The 22866-nt window shown below is 52.2% G+C and overlaps 1 protein-coding gene across 1 annotated transcript in view; it reads right to left on the bottom strand.

Annotated features, from left to right (window-relative positions):
* Positions 1–22866, bottom strand: part of UMODL1 (uromodulin like 1) — an 81763-nt gene that overhangs the window by 26446 nt on the left and 32451 nt on the right. Inside the window, exons 8-14 of the mRNA XM_018050635.1 lie at positions 18705–18959; positions 15984–16096; positions 13803–14022; positions 8208–8345; positions 5167–5748; positions 3793–4050; positions 1825–1937 (exon numbers count right to left, since the gene is read on the bottom strand). Of these exons, the coding sequence (XP_017906124.1) occupies positions 1825–1937; positions 3793–4050; positions 5167–5748; positions 8208–8345; positions 13803–14022; positions 15984–16096; positions 18705–18959 (1679 nt within the window). The remainder of the gene's footprint in view (positions 1–1824; positions 1938–3792; positions 4051–5166; positions 5749–8207; positions 8346–13802; positions 14023–15983; positions 16097–18704; positions 18960–22866) is intronic.

The following is a 22866-nucleotide window of genomic DNA, read 5'->3' as shown; positions in this document are numbered from 1 at the left end:
TGGAGTTTGTTCAAATTCGTGTCTGTCGAGTCAGTGATGCTATCTCAACATCCTCTGCTGTTTTCTTCTCCTTTTGACTTCAATCTTTCCCAGCTTCAGGGTCTTTTCCAATGAGTTGGCTCTTTGCATCAGGTGGCTAAAGTAGTAGAGCTTCAACTTCAGCATCAGTCTTCCAAGGAATATTCAGGGTTGATATCGTTTAAGATTGACTGGTTTGATCTCCTTGCAGTCCAAGGGACCCTCAAGAGTCTTCTCCAGCACCACAATTTGAAAGCGTCAATTCTTTGGCTCTCGGCCTTCTATATGGTCCAACTCGTGATGTGCAACTATCGTTTAACCCAAGGAAGCTGGTGATACACACGTGAATCAGACCATCAACAGCTCTTGAATCCATCCACACACTGGGCCAGGAGCTGGGGACCTCAAGATAAATAAAGCAGGATCCCAGACCCCAAAGGTCACCAATGGGACGGTTTCTGGAGGCAGTATGCCTGTTTTATCAGTAACGCTGATGGGGTTGGAAAGAATCACCAACCATTGCAGAGCCACCTGCATTGCAGCCACCAGCATTGCTGAGGCTTCGTCCTGCTATGACTCCACCAATAGGTGGCACTGCCGAGCTCTCTCAGTTCTGCATCTTAAACTCCCAGAGCAAGGAAAAGCTAAAATATCTCAGATGTCCTCTATGCCAGCGGTCTCCAACCTTTTTGGCACCAGGGACCGGTTTTGTGGGAGACAAATGTTCCACAGACCCAGGGGAGACGGTTTGGGATGATTCAAGCACATTACATTTATTGTGCTCGCTATCTCTGTTTATTACTACTCCAGCTCCATCTCAGATCTCCAAGCATTAGACCCTGGAGGGTGGGGACTCCTGCTCTATGCAAACAAGGTCTCTACTAGTGCATTCTCTATTCAAAGGGTAGCCTAACCACCAGCAAAAAGAACATATTGCTACTCTAAATAAATTCTAACAATATACATTCTTTGGGATGAAAAAATGCCAAAGGGGTTGCAGAGTGTACTGCAACAAAGAGAAAGGAAAAGAATTTTTTAAGGCTGGAATTACAGCAGCATTATTCCCAAAAGCCAAAAAGCAGAAGCAACCCAAATGTTCATCAGTGGATGATGGATAAACAGAACGTAGTCTGTCTTTACAGAGGACTATTACCCGGCCATAAAAAGGAATGAAGTTCTGATATTGGTACAACAGGGATGAACCTTGAAGATATTATACACAGTAAAATAAGCCAGACACAAAAGTCATGTATTGTATGATTCCATTTCTGTGAAATATCCAGAACAGGCAAATCCATAGAGACAGAAAGCACACATCTGGTTCCAGGGGCAGAGAGAAGGGGAGATGAAGAGCTAAACTGGTTTCTTTCTCAGAGGATGAAAACGCTCTGGAATTAGATGGTGGTGATGGCTGTACAATTTTGCAAACTGTCTAAATCGCTGGATCCCGCACTTTAAAAGAGTGAGTTTTATGGTGCGTGAAATAGATCTCAATTTGTAAATGCTTTTCCTTTTTAAGGCACAGGGGAGGCTTTCTTCTCCACAGGGTCCCACATCAATAGAGACTGAACTGAAAACAACGTGAAGCAGAGGAAAAGATGTGTCCCTCACCAGCTGGTGTGTCTATTTAATGACAGATCGGAACACACAGGCCCTTCAGCAGAGCTGGATGCCCCAGCTTCCTCCGAAACTGAGGAGTCTGTGGCCCTCCTCAGTCAAGCCTGAATCCCCATTGGCTGTTCAGGATGCTACCACCTCCCTCCTTCACATCCCGGGAGAAAATAAGGACCAATTCCACCAACTTACCGTCCTCAAGAAGAGCTCTAGGAAGGCCTGGGACTGCTCACTGCTGGTGTTGCTGAAGGATTCTAAATACCTGACGTTCACTATTCTGACTTTCCCACTGAGCTTCTGAGCCGCTGCAGGGTGGAGAATAAACATGTTTGCCATGGTAAGTGTCAGATAACAGGTTATCATCTCTGTCTTAATAGTAGTATTTTCCCATCAGTCAGGAAGAACATCAAAGGGAGGCTGGTTTGCACTCTGTAAAGAAGGAACAGCACCCGGTATGTATAGATACAGCCCCTTGGGTCCAGAGGACAGTGGGACAAAGCCTGGAAACAGACAGAGGCCTTTCTGGAGCCACAGAACCAGATCAGCCCTTGCACCTTGGACTCGTCCCACCAGCAGTGACCTCCCCTCCTCCAGCTCACCGAGAACTTGCACTTAGCACCCTCATCCACCGCCTCCTTTCTATATCCCAGTCCACAGTGAAGTCCTGCTTTAAAGCATATAAGCAAAGTTCTAGACATTTCTGACTGCACCCTAATGGGACATCTTAGGTATCACCCAAGATGTCCCACCTTGGAGATGACTGTTACCAATTCTTGGATGGCTGCCCAAGATTTGATAACTAATCTGCAACACCAGGGCTGCCCTTGGCTGCTCAGGCAAGTTAGATATTCAAGAAAATATGTGGATGACAAATGCTAATGAGGAGAAAGGAGGAATATTGTCAGAATATATACCTATCGACAAGAATTACCTTCACCTTGGGATTGCCCTGGTGGTCCAGTGGTTAAGAATCCTCCCTCTTACACAGGGAACTAACACAGGTTTGTGTTAGTGGTTAAGAATCCTCCTTCTAACACAGGGGACTCAGGTTTGATCTCTGGTCGGGGAACTAAGATCTCACATGCCTTGGGGCAACTAACCAGCGCGCTGTACCTACTGAGCCCACACTCTGCAACTTGAGACACCCTCGTGAGCCACAAGCTCCCACAAACTTGTACAGAACATGAGCACCACAAAGAAGACCCAGCCCCCACCCCCACCAAAAAAAAAAAAAATCAGCTCCACCTTATCAGAGTCTATTAATACATTTGACTTGCTTAATTCTACTCCCCTCTCTTTTACTCTGCAGCCCTAGGCTCAGGGTGGGGTGCACTCACAGATCTATCCATCATCATCTTTCCTGAAGGCCACGTCCACTAGGAGTGAGAGAGGTCAGAGAAATCGCATAACCAGCACTGCACAAGTGCCGCAGTAGCTCTAGTGGGTGAAGAACCTGTCTGCTGATGCAGGAAATGAAAGAGACCCTGGGCCAGGAAGGTCCCCTGGAGAAGGGCATGACTACCCACTCCAGTGTTCTTGCCTGGAAAATCCCATAGACAGACGAGCCTGGTGGGCTACAGTCCACGGAGTCGCAGAGTCGGATACGACTGAGCACCCAGCACAGCACAGTATCCATTTCCCTGCCACGTACCCGTGAGGACACAGGTGATCGAGGGCCTGCAGCCTCTGCAGAGTCTGGACATCGTGCAAAGCAGCCTCTTTGACCACCACCTGTCCCTGAAACGGGGCTTCCTTGGTGGCTCAGATGGTAAACAGTCTGCCTGCAGTGCATGAAACCTGGGTTTAATTCCTGGGTCGGGAAGATCCCCTGGAGAAGGAAATGGCAACCCATTCCAGTATCCTTGCCAGGAAAACTCCATGAACAGAGGAGCCACAGTCCATGGGGTCCCAAGAGTCAGACGTGACTGAGCGACTTCATTCATTCATTCATTTGTCCCTGAAATAAGCCCCCTCACATATGGCCTTTGAACCCCAGCTGAGGAAGAAGCGAGCCAGGTGTTCCTATACTGAGAAGAACGGAAAGCCAATATCCATATATAAATGCAGCTGTTTTAAGCCTTCACCCATTGAAAACTTCTTTCCTACTTTTTCTCCTCCCTTTAAGAACCCCATGGTGACATTGTTTCCAGAGCCTGTTACCTGTCCTCACTTTCAGCTGGGCTTTGGCACTTTCTTGCCCACATGCTCTGGCCACGATCTCCACCAGGTACAGGACGCCGGGCTCCAGGCCTGACACCATCAGGCTTGCTTTCTGGGTCCGCAGGCGCACGGTGGAGCTCCGAGCAGAAACCAGGTTGAGCTGGAAAGTGGGGCGCAGGGTGGGATCCGCCACCCAGGCCACATGAAAGCCTGTGCTGGTCACATTGGAGACAGTGACCCTTCCGATAGGGACGGGAGCTGAGAAATGGAAAATAAATGCCCCTGATTAAAACCAATCCAGTGTTCCCAGTAACAGGAAGGATAAGCTTCACCCCACCATGCGGGGACACGAGCATCCTCAGGGGACGTCAAGTCCACTTGCCGCCAGCTGCACGCTCGGGTGCAGGGTCGCTGGATTGCCCCCTGAGCCCTGGGCTCCCAGGCATGGCTTCCCTGCCCTCAGGTTGGCTCTGTGATCACCTTGAGGTCCCAGGACCTCCAGAAACAAAGTTTTCTTGAGGAGGTTCTGGGCGGCTCCTCCAGGGGTCCCCCTCCTCAACCCCCAGGCAGACTTCCCAAGGAATCAGCCAGGTGGCCATTGCTAGTCACAGACCATTCCTGCAGGTGACTTGGGGCTGTTTATGCAGGGTTAAGAGTTTAGTCTGGAATCCAGCCTTGGGCAGCAGACATGCATCAATGGAGCCACAGCTGACAGTGGGTTCCATGTGGACGCAGTCCAGGGTCAACTGGCTTGGGGAACTCACACAAGGGTGCCAGGGCTATCTCCTTCCATGGGAGCCGCATCGCCAGGCCTGTTTCCTTCTCAGAGTGGCCACCTGGCTCCTGGGGTATCACCCTGGACTATAGATGATGGCCAAACCTCCGCAGGTAGTGGGTGATGTGGAGCTGCTGGGGGCGGTGTGGCTGCAGGTTGCGGGAGGAATACAGAACTGCTGGGGACTGCAGCGGGCTTGCGGGTGCAGCACTGCTCGGGGCTGTACCTGGATGAGGGGTGCAGTACTGTTGGAGAGGTGCAGAAAGGTTGGGCCCCAACACTACAGGGGGGAAGCGCCCCCGTGCTCAGGGCCCTTAATGCGACACCTGCTCAATTTCTTGCTCCTGCTGTTGGCCAACAGGGAAGCAGGAAGGGGGGGGACAGGGCTGGAGAGAAAGAGGGGACACCAAGTTCTCACCCTAACTAGACTGGGAGCTGGCCTCTCAGGGACTGGGTATACTGCAGTGCGTCTATGCGGCATAAAATGAGGGCCCGCCCGGTGCTGCTGATGGCGCTGGACTGTGTGAGCCTTTGCTTATGGGAGCTCACACACCACATGGCTCCACACAGCCCCAGGACGCACTCTCCCTGCCACTCACCGCAGGCCGGGGTCTTCAGAGATGCAGGCGTGGGGGCCAAGGGCTGGTCTGGGGAGCTGAAGGGCCCGGGGTCCAAGTTCTGCGCCCACGTGGGATCCAGAGGTGCTGGGGATGTGTCCCTCACGGGGAGGCTGGAGTGCCACTCAATGTGGCCTGTGGGATCCGGGGCAGGAGTGGGCCAGACGGGCAGCTCCGCAGTAGAGTTAGGGGGTGACTGTCCAGGGGTGTCTGGCCGGCTGTCCGTGGCCCCAAGAGAGGAGCTGTGGGTTGGCCCAGGAACCCTGGGGGAGAAGGCCACCCTGCTGGCCATCCACTGGCTGGTCCCCAGGCCTGGGGCCACGCTGGCTTTCTCCATGCCATGCCCGGTGCTGTTACCACTGTGGCTGCCCAAGCTGCTGACTCCTCTCCTGGGTGGGAGCCCTAGGGTCCAGGCCTGGCCCGCTGCAGGGGTGCTCCATAGGTGTCCAGGGCCGGCAGACAAGGCAGGGGTCTCCAGACTGAAGGATGTTGTTTCTGTGCTGGGAGCTGAGGCTGTGACCTCTGACACTGGAGACGGCACATCTGTGGGACTCTCCATGTCACCTGCCAAGACACAGCCAGGCTCAGACAGGGCGTCTGGTGTACCCTGACCAAGCGCGCCCACCCCCCAGGGGAACTCAAGGGGGACACAGGCTGTCCCAGTGGGTGATTCAGAGTGTTTAACAGGACCTATGGTTTTGGTTTCCCAAGAGCTCTCTTTAAAGGCCAGGGGGCTTCTTCATTTGACCAGTGAGGATGCCCCTACCGTGAGTAAGGGGTCTACCCAGTGACTGCAGAACCAGAACATAAATGCAGGGCTTGGTTCCTGCAGGCCTCAGGTGGGTGCATCTTGCCCTTGAGAAATTGGGACAATTTCCCCCCAATGTGTGCTCAGTGTAGGGATTGGTGCTGGTCACTCTTACCAGCCTGCTGGGCATTACACATGTAAGAAAAAGGATGGGAGGGGAGTGACTGTGTGGTTCTCAAGAAGCAGGACAGTATACACAGTACGTAAGGACTAGAGGCTTGTTCCCCAGGGAGAAATTCTCTGCTGCTGCTTCCAGCCAGAAGGCTTTAGCAGGGATGGCAGAGCAGACAGGTGGCTGAGCATCTCCACTGCCCACCTGCCCCGAAAGCAGACATTGCTAGTCAATCACAGCACTGCGAATCTGTACATGACCTCCTCCTGCGGCTTAGCTCAGCACTCCAGGTATCCCCAACCAGCTGGTCAGAACTGCACCCTATCCCCAGAATCTTGGGGCCAAGATGTGCCTAGAATGGGGCTCAGAGGCCTCACCTCGAGGCCTTCTCCATGCTTACCTGGGCTCCTACCCCTCTCAAGATCTGGGCCACCCAGGAAGAGGTCATCCTCTCCCTCCAGGGGTTTCATCAGGACCTTCTCAGGCCTTTTCATTCAAAAAAATAATTTATAATCATACTTTAAAACTGTATTGGTCCAGGGGCTTCCCTGGTGGCTCAGTGGAAAAGAATCCGCCTGCCAATGCAGGAGATACAAGTTCGATCCCTGATCTGGGAAGTTCCCACGTGCCACAGAGCAGCTGAGCCCGTGCACCAACACTGCTGAGCCAGTGCTCTACAGCCCAGACGGCTGCAACTACTGAGCCCGAGTGCCCTAGAGCCCATGCTCTGAAACAAGAGAAGCCACCACAGTGAGAAGCTGGTGCGCTGTAGACAGTGTGCACGGCAGCAGAGACCCAGCACAGCCAGAAACAAATGAATAAATTTTCTGAAAACTGCCTTGGTGTAAAGCCTAGGTTCATAATTGATATTTAAACTGCGGAAAATTCTGAAACAGATGGGAATACCAGACCACCTAACCTGCCCCTTGAGAAATCTGTATGCAGGTCAGGAAGCAACAGTTAGAACTGGACATGGAACAACAGACTGGCTCCAAATAGGAAAAGGAGTCCGTCAAGGCTGTATATTGTCACCCTGCTTATTTAACTTCTATGCAGAGTACATCATGAGAAATGCTGGACTGGAAGAAGCACAAGCTGGAATCAAGATTGCTAGGAGAAATATCAATCACCTCAGATATGCAGATGACACCACCCTTATGGCAGAAAGGGAAGAGGAGCTAAAAAGCCTCTTGATGCAAGTGAAAGAGGAGAGTGAAAAAGCTGGCTTAAAGCTCAACATTCAGAAAACGAAGATCATGACATCCGGTCCCATCACTTCATGGGAAATAGATGGGGAAACGGTGGAAACAGTGTCAGACTTTATTTTTTTGGGCTCCAAAATCACTGCAGATGGTGATGGCAGCCATGAAATTAAAAGACACTACTTACTCCTTGGAAGAAAAGTTATAACCAACCTAGATAGTATATTCAAAAGCAGAGACATTGCTTTGGCGACTAAGGTCCGTCTAGTCAAGGCTATGGTTTTTCCAGTGGTCATGTATGGATGTGAGAGTTGGACTGTGAAGAAGGCTGAGCACCGAAGAATTGATGCTTTTGAACTGTGGTGTTGGAGAAGACTCTTGAGAGTCCCTTGGACTGCAAGGAGATCCAACCAGTCCATTCTGAAGGAGGTCAACCCTGGGATTTCTTTGGAAGGAATGATGCTAAAGCTGAAACTCCAGTACTTTGGCCACCTCATGCGAAGAGTTGACTCATTGGAAAAGACCCTGATGCTGGGAGGGATTGGGGACAGGAGGAGAAGGGGACGACCGAGGAAGAGATGGCTGGATGGCATCACTGACTTGATGGATGTGAGTATGAGTGAACTCCCGGATTCGGTGATGAATAGGGAGGCCTGGCGTGCTGCGATTCATGGGGTGGCAAAGAGTCAGACACGACTGAGCGACTGAACTGAACTGAACTGATTACTATATTAATTTTTTCTTTTGGTTTTAAAAGGAATTGAATATTCTCATGGGTCCCTAACAGTATGGTGGGCCCCAGGCACTGTTCCCACCCTGCTGGATGGAGGTCGGCCCTGCTCCAGCCCAGGCCCTCGGGGCGGGGGCTCAGCCCAGAGCTGGGGGTGGGGAAGGTGCGCACCGTGGCAGACCCGGCCCGGTCTGGAGGGGTTGGCGTCCCTGGCTGCCCGGCAGCGGCAGGTGTAGGAGCCCTCGAGGTTGATGCACTGGGCCGCCGGCGAACAGTCGTGCTCCAGGCTGTCTGCGCACTCGTCCCAGTCTGCGGGCGGGAGGGAGCGAGGATGTGAGTGGACACGGCCATGTGGTAAGAACACGGCAGAGGCTGCTCAGAGAACAGGATAGTCGTGGCATTGAGTTCCCCGTGACCATCTTTTCAGCGAACGCACAGAGGGCTAGGGCAGGGCGTCAGTGAGGCCCGGGAATCCAGCCCCTGGTGTAGGGATGGGGACCCTGCACAGAGCCCTCCAAGAAGCTTCCATCTGAACCAAGGACCACCTGAACGGAGTGTCTGCCTGCCTCCACCACTGTCTGATCTGGAGGCAGAGACTAGGCAACATCGGTTCCTTTGGGGGTACTAGCGCCCACGGGCTTCCCTCATAGCTCAGTTGGTAAAGAATCTGCCTGCAATTCAGGAGACCTGGGTTCGTTTCCTGGGTTGGGAAGATCCCCTGGAGAAGGAAAGGGCAATCCACTCCAGTATTCTTGCCTGGAACATCCCATGGACAGAGGAACCTGGTGGGCTACAGTCCATGGGGTCACAAGAGTCAGACACGACTTGGTGACTAAACCACCAAACCACCGCCACCAGCACCCACAGGTGTGAATGTAGTCCTGTCTTGTTTGTTCTTTGCTCCCAAGGGGCTGTCTCTTCTCTCTGATGTGCCAGCATCCCTTAATATTTAGTGTCTCAAGAAAGAAACAGGAAAATAACTGAGCCAGGAGGTGTCCAGTCACTACAGCATGAACCTTCTGAGACCCAGGGCGGCCCTTGCACACCTCCTTTCTGCGTCTGGGAAATGACCAAGAGAGACTCAAAGGCCTCGAGCCACCAGAAGCCCTGAACCTTCTGATCTGGGCAAAGTAGGCTGTTAAGTGAGCCCTGTATATACCCACTGCCCCCAGCCCTGTAAATCCCCACAAAGCCTCCCGTCCTTTCTCAGCCAGGGCCAACTTTAGGGAAAACTCATCAGGAGCATCCCACCCTCCTCCTTCTCCCGCCACCCCCTCCCCTCCCCTCTTCTGGGCTCCCTGGTCACCCTCAGCCCCACGTGTGGCCCTGCTAGAGGAAAGAATCTGATAGCTTTGGGCATGTTGACTCATGACTGATCAATAAGGTGCTACAGGAGAGATAGCAGGATAAAACCTTAAGGAAAAAAGACAAACATATGTCACTTATATGGAAAACCTGAAAAAAAAGGGGGGGTACAAATGAACTTATTCACAAAACAGAGAGAGAGTCGCAGATGTAGAAAACCACCTTTTGGTTACAAGGGGAAAGAGGGAAGGGACAGACTTGGATTGACATGTACAGTACACACAGTAGGGTGTGTAATAAAATAGGTAACTAATAAGGACCTACCGTATTGCACAGAGAAATCTATGCAATCTATGTATATGTATTTCCAGCAGTTTTTCCAGTAGTCAGGTACGGATGTAATAGTTGGACCATAAAGAAGGCTGAGCCACAAAAATAAAAATTAAAAAAAAAAAAAGAAGGCTGAGCCATGAAGGCTTGATCCTTTTGAACTATAGCGCTGGAAAAGACTCTTGAGAGTCCCTTGGACAGTGAGATCAAACCAGTCAGTCCTAAATGAATCTCATTAGAAGGACTGATGCCGAAGGTGAAGCTCCAATACTTTGGTCACCTGATGTGAAGAGCCGATCCATTAGAAAAGCCCCTGATGCTGGGAAAGATTGAGGGCAGGAGGAGAAGGGGACGACAGAGGATAAGATGGTTGGATGGCATCACCGACTCAGTGGACATGGGTTTGAGCAAACTCTGGGAAAGAGTAAAGACAGGGAAGCCTGGCCAAGAGAGGTCGCAATAGTCGGACATGACTTAGCTACTGAAGAACAACAAATGTGTATGTAAAACTAATTCACTTTGCTGTATACCGGAAACTAACACAACATTGTAAATCAACTATACTCCAATTTAAAAGTAAACAAAAATAAAATACTCAAGCTCTATCTCCTGGGAGGAGCTAGGTGGGGGAGCAGTCTTCCCCCAGCCCTGGAAATCCATCCTTCAGGTCTGGCTCTGTGGGTCACTGCCTGTCCCACCCCCACTCCAAGAGAACAAGTGGCTCTGAGCAGAGTCACCCTCTGTCATCAGAGGAAGCTGAGTACCTTGAGGGGGCTGAGGGTCCCCATGAGGGGTGGTCACCAGCCCTCTGCATAGGTTCCCCAAGAGCTGCAGAGCAGGTTCCCTGGCCAGGCTCCGGGTACCTGAGGAGCCTGGACTTGGCCGGGCTTTGAGTGAAAATAAGGCAGAAAAGGTTCAGTTTTGTGCAGAAAAAGCTCTGCAGCCGGGTGCTCAGAGGCCTGTTTTCTGGTTTTCAGTTTTGCTTCATCTGATCTTCACGGAAGACCAGCAGACTCATCAGCTGATGCAACAGTTACATGCCGACCCTGGGCTCCCCGCTGGCCCAGATCCCCTGGAGTGCTGCCCAGCCTCTAGCCTGCAGTGGCTCAAAGGTGCTGATGGTTCAGGCCAGGGCCAGAGCCAGGCCAGCTGGGGCAGACGACCACGAGGAGAGTGGAGGCCCCACTGAGACCTGAGTTCAATCCGCAGAGCTTCGGAGGTTATCGTGGGGAGGTGGTTCCCTGCTCACTCAGCCAGCACAGGGCTCAGGAGCAAGCCGGAGCAATTCTGTCTTGTACCAAAGCCTGGGGCCGTGCAGGTCTCGGCTTCAGGCCTGTGAGCCGTGGGAGCTGCCGAGCAGCCTTCATGCCTCCTGAACCACCAGATGAGGATGCAGACAGGATACCCTATGGGGCCTGCGCTCTGCTCCAGCCGGCAGGAAGCTGGGACAAGGGTGTGGCCCCCTGACTAGAGGAGGGGGAGGCCATGGGAGAGCTGCAACTCCCCACATAACCCTCAGGAATGCGGCAGGGAGGCCCAAGGACAAGCCACCCCATCCCTGAAAACGCAGGCTCCTTGGGAGGCTCCCAGCTGTCTTGGAGGCCCAGATGGCCTTTGGGGGTAAAGCCTGCCTGGCCAGAGCCCTCAGCCCTTCCTGGAGGCGGGCATCAGAGTCTCATTCAAGGAGGCAGGTAGGCACAGAGAACTGGGTTCTAACGGCAGCTGGTGCCAAAGGCAGCGCCACCGATGGTGGAGAAAGAGCCCCATCAGCGGGTCAGGGGGATGGTGAGAGTCCGGGGCCAGGCTGCCCTGCCCACGCCTTCTCCCACTGCCCGCAGGGGTGACAGGAAGGGCGCCTGCATCTGCGAGGCTGTCAGGAGCCCGTGGCCAATGGGAAGTTTTGGGGAGCGTGGCTGGGCCTGTCCTGAGGTCACAGGAGGAGGCGTTGCTGCCCGGGCACTGCGGTGACCCAGGCAACCCCTCACACTGAACGGTGCCACCGTCAGGGCCTTGTTGGGCCGAGGTCTGCACACAGCATGATGGCATGAAGGGGCCACGTGGACACACATGGAGGCCCAGTGGGTCGTCTGCACTTGGAGCAGGTGAGCAGCACAGCCCTTTCTGAGCAGAGTTTTAGGAAGGGGTGGGGGGCAAAGGCTGGAGAGACAAGGGGAACAAGGGGAAGGAGGAGTGAGGAGGACTGATGAGGGACCGTCCAGGCCCGAGAACGCTTCCAAAGTACGGAAGTAGGTCCTAGGGCAGCATTGCCCAGATGTGTTGGGTGATGCTGTCAGACATGTGCTGGGCACCCGCTAACTGCCCCCCATCCCCCTCAGCACTCCCTCATTTACCCATGAGGTGGGATGTGTCCTCGCCTTCCCATCTCCCAGATGAGTACACTGAGGCCCAGGAGGCAAAGTCCCTTGTACAGTGGCCCACGGCAAGCCAGCATCAGAGCTGGGATTCCACCACAGCCAGTCTCCCTCGCTGGGTAGAGTGGACAGGATCTGAGAACCAGGGTGCTGCTTAACACTGGGCCTCCCCGCACATGTACACCACCCTAGAGGAAGACCAGGGCACGTGGCCACCCAGTGTCTTGGGGGGAACTGGCCTCAGGGAAGACGTGAGGTCATGACAATATGACGGCCACGCTGCTGGGACCTGGTCATCTGCAAAAACCCTTCTTCCAAATACAGTCACATCTGAAGTTCTGTGTTCTCTTATCTTGCAGGATCACCATTCAACCCACAGGCTCACTTGACAAGGATATGGAGTAACCTAAGCCTTGGTGCTGGGAGGTATGGCTGGGAGGCACCTCAAGGAGGGCTGGATCTTCCAAAGATGGTTCAGATCTGCCTCAGGTGGGCCCTGGGGGATCTACCCACAGGCTGCCTGGCATCTGCCCGGCACTTGGCCTCTGAGCCCAGTTAGAGAGGGCCGCCACCATGTCCATTCCCGTGGGGGTGAGTGACAAAGAGATGGCAGGCTAAGCAGGCAGTGTGCCCCAGGTGTGACACTCCAGCGGCACTTTCCCTGCCTTCTTGGGTTGGGGGAGGTTGAGACAGCAAGCCGGAAGGGACTGAACTCGCAGGAGCTGGCAGCACCCAGTCCACTGAGGGGTCAGCCATGCCCAGACTGAGCCGCACACAGGCTTTTTGATGTAGAGACTGTGGTGCCCTCACATGCGAGGGAACTGCATCCCCAAGCGGACGGCAAAACCTTCCTGACGTGACAGCTCACTGTCTCTGTCATCTCTGTAGCTCTGTCTCTCCAAGTCCCTGTCTCTCCCCACCCAGGCCACCCTGGATCCCCTGCTTCTCTCTGTCTCTCGGTTTCTCCGTCTCTGTCTTAACCCTGACTCTGACCCCCCTGCTCCCCCATCTCTCACTGCCCCTGCCCCCGCCCTCCCCCCACTGTCTGTTTCTCCATCTTCCCCTCTTCCCTGATCTGTGACTTCCTGCATCACCAAGTCAAATTACAGGTGTTTGGGTTAATGACATAGCCCCCCATGCTGGCAAGTCACACAGCGGCCAGCTGGCACTGGACCCCCACGCAGACCCAGGAAGCTCCCGCTCTTGTGCCCCTTGTGATTCCTCCAGCCTGGTTCTGCCCTGGGTTCCGGGCCCACTGCAGATGAGAGGCTCCATCCAAGGGAGTGTCTCCAGGCCCCGCAGGTCACTTCTCCTGTCAGAAACAGGAGGTGTGGGATGCACGTGGGCTCCATGGTTTGGGGGGCCTGGCCCCAGGCCCCAGTTCCCAAGGAGGAACACAGAATAAGGACTCACATTTCATTTACTTTATCTACCTTTTGGGCTTCCCAGGTGGCACTAGTGATTAAAAACCCGCCTGCCACTGCAGGAGACACAAGAGACCCAGGTTCTGTCCCTGGGTGGGGAAGATCCCCTGGAAGGGCATGGCAACCCACTCCAGCATTCTTGCCTGGAGAATCCCATGAGCTGAAGAGCCTGGTGAGCTTTGCCCATAGGGTCCCAAAGAGTCAGACACGACTGAACTGATTTACCACCACCACCATCTACCTTTTGGAATAAAGTGAATGTTGACCAGAACTGATGCAGCCTAGATTCAAGGGCATGAGGGTGGCATGCCCAGGGTGTGGGGAGGGGGACCCACCTTGCACGTGTGTCCCCTGCTGGTCAACCTGGAACACGGTGCTCGCCCACAGAGCTGGGAGCAGGGGGGCCAGCGTGGACACGCCCACTGGGAACTCAGGGTCCCACACAGTCAGCCTGAGCTTCACCACCACGCTTCCAGTCTGGAGAGACACGACCTGCAGCCTCAGCTTCCCTCTTTGGTACAAGTCAGAAACGGCTGGCGGCAAGGAGGCGGTGACCTGGCCCGGGAGAGGCGACAGATGCTCGGATGGAGTGGACTTTTCCATCAAGGTCTTTACTGCTCATTGCGGCCCCCGGAGTGGCACATGGATGGTGCACAGAATCCACGGGTCCCCTTTATGACCAAGAGGAGGCTCCCACTCACCCACCTCTTGGGGCAACAGTGTCACCCCCTAGATGACCGGAGCCCTGGGAGAGTGGGCCGGGCCTCATCAGTCTTTCTGAGGATGCCGAGACCAAGACAGTCAACTCCCCATCCTGCAGCCCTAGATGCACGGCCCACTCCCTGTGCCCCGGAAACCAGAGTGAAGGTTGACATGTGTGTGAGAGGCAAACAGAGAGCTGGGTTGACTGGCAGACTGGTGGAATGACCAAGAGGAGCAATCACCTGGCTCTTTGGCACTGTCCCCTCTCCCTAGGCTGTATCCTCAGGAAACGCAGGCACAAACAGCTGCTCAGGGCAGCCTGTGCCGGAGCAAGGAGACCCCAACCCCCCACCACCACTCCTGCCCACCCCCCCCACCCCCAGGCCAATCACTGCTAAAAAGCAGGAAGACTTCTCCAAGAAAGGTCAAAAACTGACCCCTGCCCCCGCAGGTGAACGTAGAGAGGCAATCCCCCTTCAGGGTGTCCCATTTCCACACATCCTGCAAGTGGAGGTGAAGAACTTCTTTCTTGCTCCAGAATATCTTTCCAAGACACGTGAGCGATGAACGCCTTGGGAGAGAGAGAGGATGGCCTGATCCAGAGCAAGGGCAGATCTATTCACTGTCTGATGTCGCAAAGATAACGTCTCTTGGGAGCTCCCTGGTGGTCCAGTGGCTAAGACTCCAGGCTCCCAATGTAGGGGGCCTGTGTGCGATCCCTGATCAGGGAACTACAAGCCACATGTCACAGCAAAGTAGACATAAAAATAAAAGCAGATATATTCATTGGAAGGACTGATTCTGAAGCTGAAGCTCCAATACTTTGGCCATCTGATGCGGCAAGCCTATTCATTGGAAAAGACCCTGATGATGGGAAAGATTGAGAGCAGGAGGAGAAGGGAGTGACAGAGGATGAGGTGGTTGGATGGCATCATTGACTGAATAGACATGAGTCTGAACAAACTGTGGGAGATGATGAAAGACAGGGAAGCTTGGCCTGCTGCAGTTTATGGGGTTGCAAAGAGCTGGACACGACTCAGCAACTGAGCAATAGCAACAAATATTTTTAAAAAAATAAGATAAGGTCTCTTTCTGCAAGGTTCAGGCAGGTTTGCATGGGGATCGTCAGCAGCGGTCAGAGGTCCTGCGTGTGCGTCAACCACATGCAGAGGGAACCGGGTTCCCTCTGTGTCACCCGCTCGGGACTTGGGGGCCAGCAGGGGACCTGGCACCCATCTGATGCTCATGCTGCCTGCTCTGCCGTGAGCAATGAAGTCCTTATCTCTGATCCAGGCATCTCGTGTCCTCTGCCAGCGTCCATCCTATAGTCTAACTTACTAGCTTGCAGGCAGGGCGAAATCCTAGACCTTTCATAGTTTCTGACAGTTCAGCATTTTGTTCTTTTCTCCTACTCAGCTTATGAGGATAGATGGTAGTTGCTACTGGCCCTGTTCTCCCAGGCCTTGTGCTGGTGACTCCCCTCAACCCCAGGAGGGACGGATGCTGTGATCCCTGGTAAATACTTCTTCAGTGAAGCTGCCCCTAAGCAGGAGGGCAGTAGCCCCAGAACCCCAGATGGAAAGTTCAACAGAAAACCCAGCTAAGCCATCAAGTGGTCCAGCCCATTTGAATCCAAGATGCTTTGGCCCCAAATCTAGGTAAGTTATCCATAAAAAGGGTATTTTGAGTGATTACCATGGGATTTGAGACTGCCCTCTCCCCAGCCCTGGTGACTGGTGCCTGTCCCACACCCGCACTGACCTCCCATTGGGTTTCTGGCTCAGACCCTCGGAAGCCCCTCTCCCAGGCTTTACCTCATGCATCAGTTGCTGGGAGAAGTCCTGGAACTCAGGGCTCCCGTGGTCCAGCAGCCCCTCTGTCACGCTGCGGTTTAGGATCCTGACCGTGACTTCAAACACTCGGGCATCTGAGACAGACAATAATGTGAGTTAGCTGGAATCCGTGAGCTTTTCTGTTAACATTTTCCAATGTCCCTTACTCTTTGGAGGGGGAGGCTTTAGAAAACAGATTGAGGCATGAGTCTCAGGTTGGTGGCCACACTAGGAGAAACCAACACAAGGAATATGATCCGTCTACACTGGCATAATGGAAACTCAGACGCAAGCACACGCCTTTAGAGCCAGAGCAGGGGAATGAGGTATAAATGTCACATAGTCCATAGCAGCGGGAACTGGTCAACCAGCCACATAGGCTATGAAGACACCTCCCTCCAGCAATTCTTCACAAGGTGTGGCCGCTGCTTTCCTTGGCCTGGATCACAAGTGCATGTCCCACCCTCTCAGGTGACCAGTTCATCCTGATTTGCCCAGGAGTTTCTGGCTTTCCCATAATAAAATTCCCACCTCTCCAGGGCCCACTCCAGGGCAATATGATAGGGTTGGTCACCCTACAAGGAAAGTTTCCTTTCCTGTGGACATAAGCGAAGCTGGAAGCATCAAGGTGGGATGTGGGAGTTTACGTACGTCTCTTTCATGATCAAAAATGAAGCCCACACCCACAGCAGATGCTGCAGCAGCTCTAATGACCTACAGGCCACTCACACTTCTTTCCCACCCTGGCTCTCTCTACACCAGCCAGCAAGGGCAGAATTTATCACCGCTGCACACACACAGCCCCAGAAATGTCCCCAAGGTTAAATAGTGCCCATTTCTAGACCAAGGCTCTTCTGAACCTTCTCCCACCTCAGCAAGGGAAACAAATGAACCTTGAGGCCCAGGATTCCCGAGCCCCAGCCCTGCCCACATCACAGAGCCTCCCGAGTAGTCAGTATCCCCCAGTGCTTGGGGAACCCGGATTCACCATGAGGCCCTGGGTTTCCATTGCTACAATAATCTCCACTGCCTCCAACATTGCAGGCTTGTATCAGTGTCAAATTAATTAGATAAGACCTCTAAAGCCAATCAAGCTTCTTTTTTAAAAAAAAAAAAAGGCTCTGCAAATAGAAGGCATTTTTGCAATATAGAGAAGGAAAGAGAATCAGCTGGGGAATGAATAAGCTGATAATCAGGAGTCTTCTGGAATCTTCCAAATTATCTATCCTGCATTGGAAGAGAGGGTAGGGGGCACAGAGTCAGTAGGAGTGGGGGGTAGTTACGTGTTCCTACTACAGGTCCTAGCAGAAATGAATTTGCACTGGAGTGTTGGCTCCATACATGGTCATGTCTGAGGCAAGCTGGGGGCAGGTAGAGGGCAGAGGGTGGAAGACAGAAGCCAGCAGGGACTCAGAAGGGCTGGGCCACCCCCAGGATGACCCACAGGGATGAGCCCCGCCCATCCTTGTCTCCTCAAAGGGAAGCGAGTGCCCCCCCATTTTCTTCATGGAACAATTTGAAAATAAAACAAGAAGAGAAGACGGCACCAGTTTGGAAATTGGAGGCTTGTACAAAGTCAAGGGCTCACATTTTTTGCATGGCTAGGGCTCCAGGGGCCCTCTGGGTAGGGACCTGTGCTGTGTGCTTTGACGATTTCGCGTGGGGCAGCCTTGAATTGGTTCATAAAGGGTGTAACGCTGCTCCTTTCGTACCTCACTCGTTCAGTCATGGGCATTATCCCTGTGCGTGAAACTGACCCCCAGAGGCTCTTTTTCTTTTTACCTTTTTAAAAAAAGTTTTATATTGCAGTAAAGTTGATTAACAATGTTATGTTAGTTTCAGGTACAGAGCAAAGTGGTTCAGTTATGCGTATACATGTATCTATTCTTTCTCAAATTATTGCGGCATTTAGGTTGTTACCTAATATTGAGCAGAGTTCCCTATGCTCTGCAGAAGGTCCTTATTGGTTATCCATTTTAAATATAGTAGTGTGTACATGTTGATCCCAAGCTCCCAGTATATCCCTCCCCCCACCCTTTCCTCATAGGGTCTTTCATGCAGGGATTTATGCGGTTTGTCTGCTCAGAACCCCTAGGCTGGGGCTCCCCTCTTCTCTGGTCCCCAGAACATCTCAGAGCCCACTGTCCCCATGCACACTTCCTTGTCCTGTTGCCAGGGGCCAGCCTAGGAGGGAACTCCCCACCCCGGGGGCCAAATCTGACAGAAGTCTCTAGAACCCAGCTCCACTGAGAGCAGGCAGAGGGGAGGTGGCCAGTGTCAGCCACCAGCCAGAGTCACATGGAGACTGGAATCCCCAATTCATGAGTATGTTGTGTTTGTGGGGGGGAATGTCTCTTCAGCTCTAGGTCACTTGGGACCTCGCTCTATCTGACCGCTTCATGCATCCCTCAAACCCCAGAAAGATGAGGTCTCCATAGAGCCCTCCTCACCCGCAGTGTCAGGAGAGCCCTCAGTCAGGATGAGGTGCTGGGGAGCGAGGGAGCCTGTGCAGTCAAGGCGTGCCGTAGCACTGCTCCAGGACACGGAGCGCGCCCACTGTCCCCCTCCCAGGAGGGGTGGGGTCTGGCCAGTGACCGTCCCTGCTCTGCTCACGGGAAGCACAATGATTTGAATCACTAGGGCCAACAGAACTGGACTAGACTGAGACACTCCCAGGGGATGAGGATTTGGATGTGGCCTTACCGGTCCTGGCAGCAACCATGGCAGTGATGTGGGCCCTGCATGCCTGGTAGCCGGTCTTCACCCCATACCTCACTCCAGCCTGCAGCCCGGCCACCTCCAGACTCGTTCCAGAGGTGCTGGCACTCCTGAACAACTCTTCGCCCTGGTAAACCTGCACCCAGAAAGTGTGGTTCTGGGTGGAGTTTAAGCTCCAGGACACTTGAAAGCTGCTGCTGGTGACATTGAAGATCACGAGGTCTCTGATGGGAGGGTAATCTACAAAAGGGTAGAACAAGAAAGATGCAGAAAACATCAGAGGGAAGCAAAAGCAGCGAAAGTCAACAAGTGAACCAACATCAAACTGAGAAGCTGCTCCCCGGCAAAGGAAACCAGCCACAAAAAGAAAAGGTAACCTACAGTCTGGGGGAAGACATCTGCAAATTATTCAATGATCAGGGGCTAAAATCCGAAATATATATAAAATCATGCAACTCAATAGCAAGAAAAAATAATACTCCAATTTATAAATGGACGGAAGGTCTGAATAGACATTTTTCCAAAGAAGAAGTACAGATGGTCAACAGGTACAAGAAAAGATGCTCAGTGTCACCAATCATCAGGAAATGGAAATGAAAACCATCCTGAGGTAGCAATTCATAAGTGTTAGAATGGCTATTATTAAAAGGGTAGGAGATAATAAATATTGGCGAGGATATGGAAAAATGGGAAACCTCTGATGGTTTCAAGAGTGTATACTTATCTTCAAACTCATCAAGTCATGTGCGTTAAATACATGCAACTTTTTATATGCCAATCACACCTCAATAAAGTGATTTTAAAATGTGAAAAAAAAAAAGAAAAATGAGAACCCCCATGCACTGCTGGTGGGAATATAAACTGGTGCAGCCACCATGGAAAACAGCCTGGAGTATCCTCCAGAAAAGAAAACTAGAACTACCATGCTGCTGCTAAGTCGCTTCAGTCGTGTCCGACTCTGTGTGACCCCATAGACAGCAGCCCACCAGGCTCCCCCGTCCCTGGGATTCTCCAGGCAAGAACACTGGAGTGGGTTGCCATTTCCCTCTCCAATGCATGAAAGTGAAAAGTGAAAGTGAAGTCGCTCAGTCGTGTCCGACTCTTGGCAGCCCCACGGACTGCAGCCTACCAGGCTCCTCCATCCATGGGATTTTCCAGGCAAGAATACTGGAGTGGGCTGCCATTGCCATACAATCCAGTAATTCCATTCCTGGATATTGATCTCAAGGAAACTAAATCACTAGTTCAGAGAGACACCCGCATCCCCATGTTCATTGCAGCATTATGTACAATAACCAAGCCATGGAAATAACCAAGCTGTTTTTTTAGCTGCGGTCAAAACACATTATGGTGTGTGATGGACAGAATTGTGTTCCCCTAAAATTCATGTGTTGGGGTCCTAACTCGAAATGCCTCAAGATGTGTCTATATTTGAAGGCAGAGTCTTTAAGAAGTTATTAAGTTAAAGTGAGGTCATTAGGCTAGATCCTAACCCACTGTGACTGGTGTCCTTATAGGAAGAGGCAACCAGGACACAGACATGCAGAGAGCTGGCCCTGTGAGGATGCAGGGAGAAGACAGCTATCTGTATGCCAAGAGGCCTCAAAAGGCACCGGCCTGCCCGCACCTTGATCTTGGACTTACAGCCTCCAGACAGAGAAGGTAAATGTCTGCTGTTCATTGTGGTTGTTCATTCATTCAGTTGTGTCTGACTCTTTGTGATCCCATGGATTGTAACCATGGCTCGTCTGTCCATGGGATTCTCCAGGCAAGAATACTGGAGTGGGTCGCCATGCCCTCCTCCAGGAGATCTTCCCACACGGAGACTGAACCCACGTCTCCTGCGTCTCCTGCATTGGCAGGCGGATTCTTTATCACTGAGCCACCAGAAAAGCCTGACTGCTGTTTAAGCTCCCAGTTCGTGAAGCGTGTCATGGCGGCCTGAGCAGGTTAACACACGGTGTGAGGTTTCTGTGCTACGTTTATCTCAACACAAAATCAAAGGGCCCCGCTCTTCTGATTCACAAACACTTCATCACTTACCTTTGGACTTCTGCTTGGCTAATTCATCCCCAAAACAATGGCCCGGTAGGGAAGCAAGACCAGACAGAGTCAGGCTGAGGTGCTCTGTGTTCTCATATCGAAATTCATGTTTTAAAGAGCAACACTTGAATATAACAACCAAAATATATTTTAATGCTCACATGGAATTAAATCCCTTTTGTGCGAGAAAAATTCTGGCTTTACAGCAAGCAACTGGGCAACATGAATTATACGAAAAGTAGGGTGGCTGAACATCTAGGCACCATCACTTTTACAGTAGAATTCGAGTTCAATAAGAACCAAGCAAGAAGGCAATTTAAAAAAAACTTTTGTAAAACCATACTAGAGAATAAAGAATTAAAATATGCATTGTTTCCAAAGCCCTTCTTATAAGGATTCATAGGATATATGTTTTCAAATATTATGAAAAAATGTCTTTTCAGACAAAGGTGTATGCTTCCTTTTAGTAAAAAGTATCACTGGCACAAGTCAACCATCTCCCTTTTTGCCCTGGCTGCCAAGAGGCTCAGAATCGGATCGGAGTCCCTCCCTTGCCCTGCAGCTCGGCCCTGTGTGTCCTCCCTGAGCTGCCCTTTAGAAATGGCAGTGCGCAGTGACTGTGCTTCCCATCAGAAGCCCTTGCAAGTCTCATCAAAGCAGAGGGTATAAACTAGTGGATGCTGGAGAGACATGTGAGCCCAGCTTCCCTCCATCTAAATTCCTGCAGCTTCCTGAGACCTCTCCTTGCAGGAGGAGGGAGCCTGTACACATCAGTCCTTTCACTGAATCATCCAGTGTTTTTCTGTGCCTTTGTCAAACAAACAGTTTTCATTCTTTACAACACCATCTTTTGTTTCAGCTGAAGACTGGCCAACAGCTCAGACCCTGAGACCGCAGGTCTCATTCCCACGTCCCCACCCACTGGGACCCTGAATCAAGATGGTCACCTGCTGCAGGTCTAACAACCAAAGAGCTTTTAGGTCTGTCCCTGGGAACGTGTCTCACTGAAAAAGTAAGGAAAAGCTACAACTTTCCTAAAAAGCTGTAAAAGCGCTGCATGATCTGATTCACGCGGTCACACCACACGACACCAAATGCGTTTTCAGTCCCACAGGTGGCAACTCAACACCCACCAAACAGGACAGTGGGGCTGAGAATGAGACGCGAGGCCTGGGCGGCAGCAGCCAGCCCTCATCAGGCTCCGACCCCACTTCCTGGCTGTCATTCAGGCATCACTGGACATGGAACTGCCAACAAATCTATGTTAAGGGCTTGTGTGTGGCCCTTTACAAGCACGTGCTACAGACAGTGTCTCCAGGGCTGAGGGAAATTAAAACGGAAAGTGGCCCCTAGTTCTTGGAGAGAACTCCCAGGGGCTGACAGTATCAGGCTGGCTGGAGACACATTCACTGGTGGGGTTTTTTTTTAAGAATTTTTTTTTTTTTCTGGCCTTGCTGTGTAGCCTTCGGAGTCTTAGAGATTGACCCAGGGATTGAATTCATGACCCCTGCAGAAAGTGCAAAGTCTTAAGCACTGGACCACCAGAGAAATTCCCATCTTCACTGTTTAAATTAAGATACCATGGGTCCCTGGGTCACTGGGCTAAGGAGCCATCAATGGCCATTTCGATGACTGTCAACCCTCAGAAGCTGCTGTCTATCCATGGTTCCCGCAGTGAAGATGCTGTGGGTACATGGCCCTCTCATCCACAGACATAAATCCCCCCTGCAGACCATCCTACCTCATTTGTTTTGTTGTTGCTCAGTCACCCAGGCATGTCCAACTCTGTGGCCCCATGGACTGCAGCATGCCAGGCCTCTCTGTCCCTCTGTTGCGGCTGCTACTAAGTTGCTCAGTCATGTCCAACTCTGTGCAACCCCATAGACGGCAGCCCACGAGGCTCCCGCATCGCTGGGATTCTCCAGGCAAGAACCCTGTCCCTCACCATCTCCCAGATGGTGAGGTATAGCTTTCTCCAATGGAGACATTTGCCACTGTCCAGATTCCGCTGTGTTTGACCAACTGCAGTGGCAATTTCATATGGTTTGATGTTTCTTGAGTACCTACTGTGCCTCCAGGCAGTGACGGAAATAAAGATGAGTTA

The sequence above is a fragment of the Capra hircus genome, chromosome 1 (genome assembly GCF_001704415.2).
Source record: "Capra hircus breed San Clemente chromosome 1, ASM170441v1, whole genome shotgun sequence".
Taxonomy (NCBI): domain Eukaryota; kingdom Metazoa; phylum Chordata; class Mammalia; order Artiodactyla; family Bovidae; genus Capra; species Capra hircus.
Note: the sequence above shows the minus strand (reverse complement) of the source record. Positions and strands in the feature narration are given on the sequence as shown.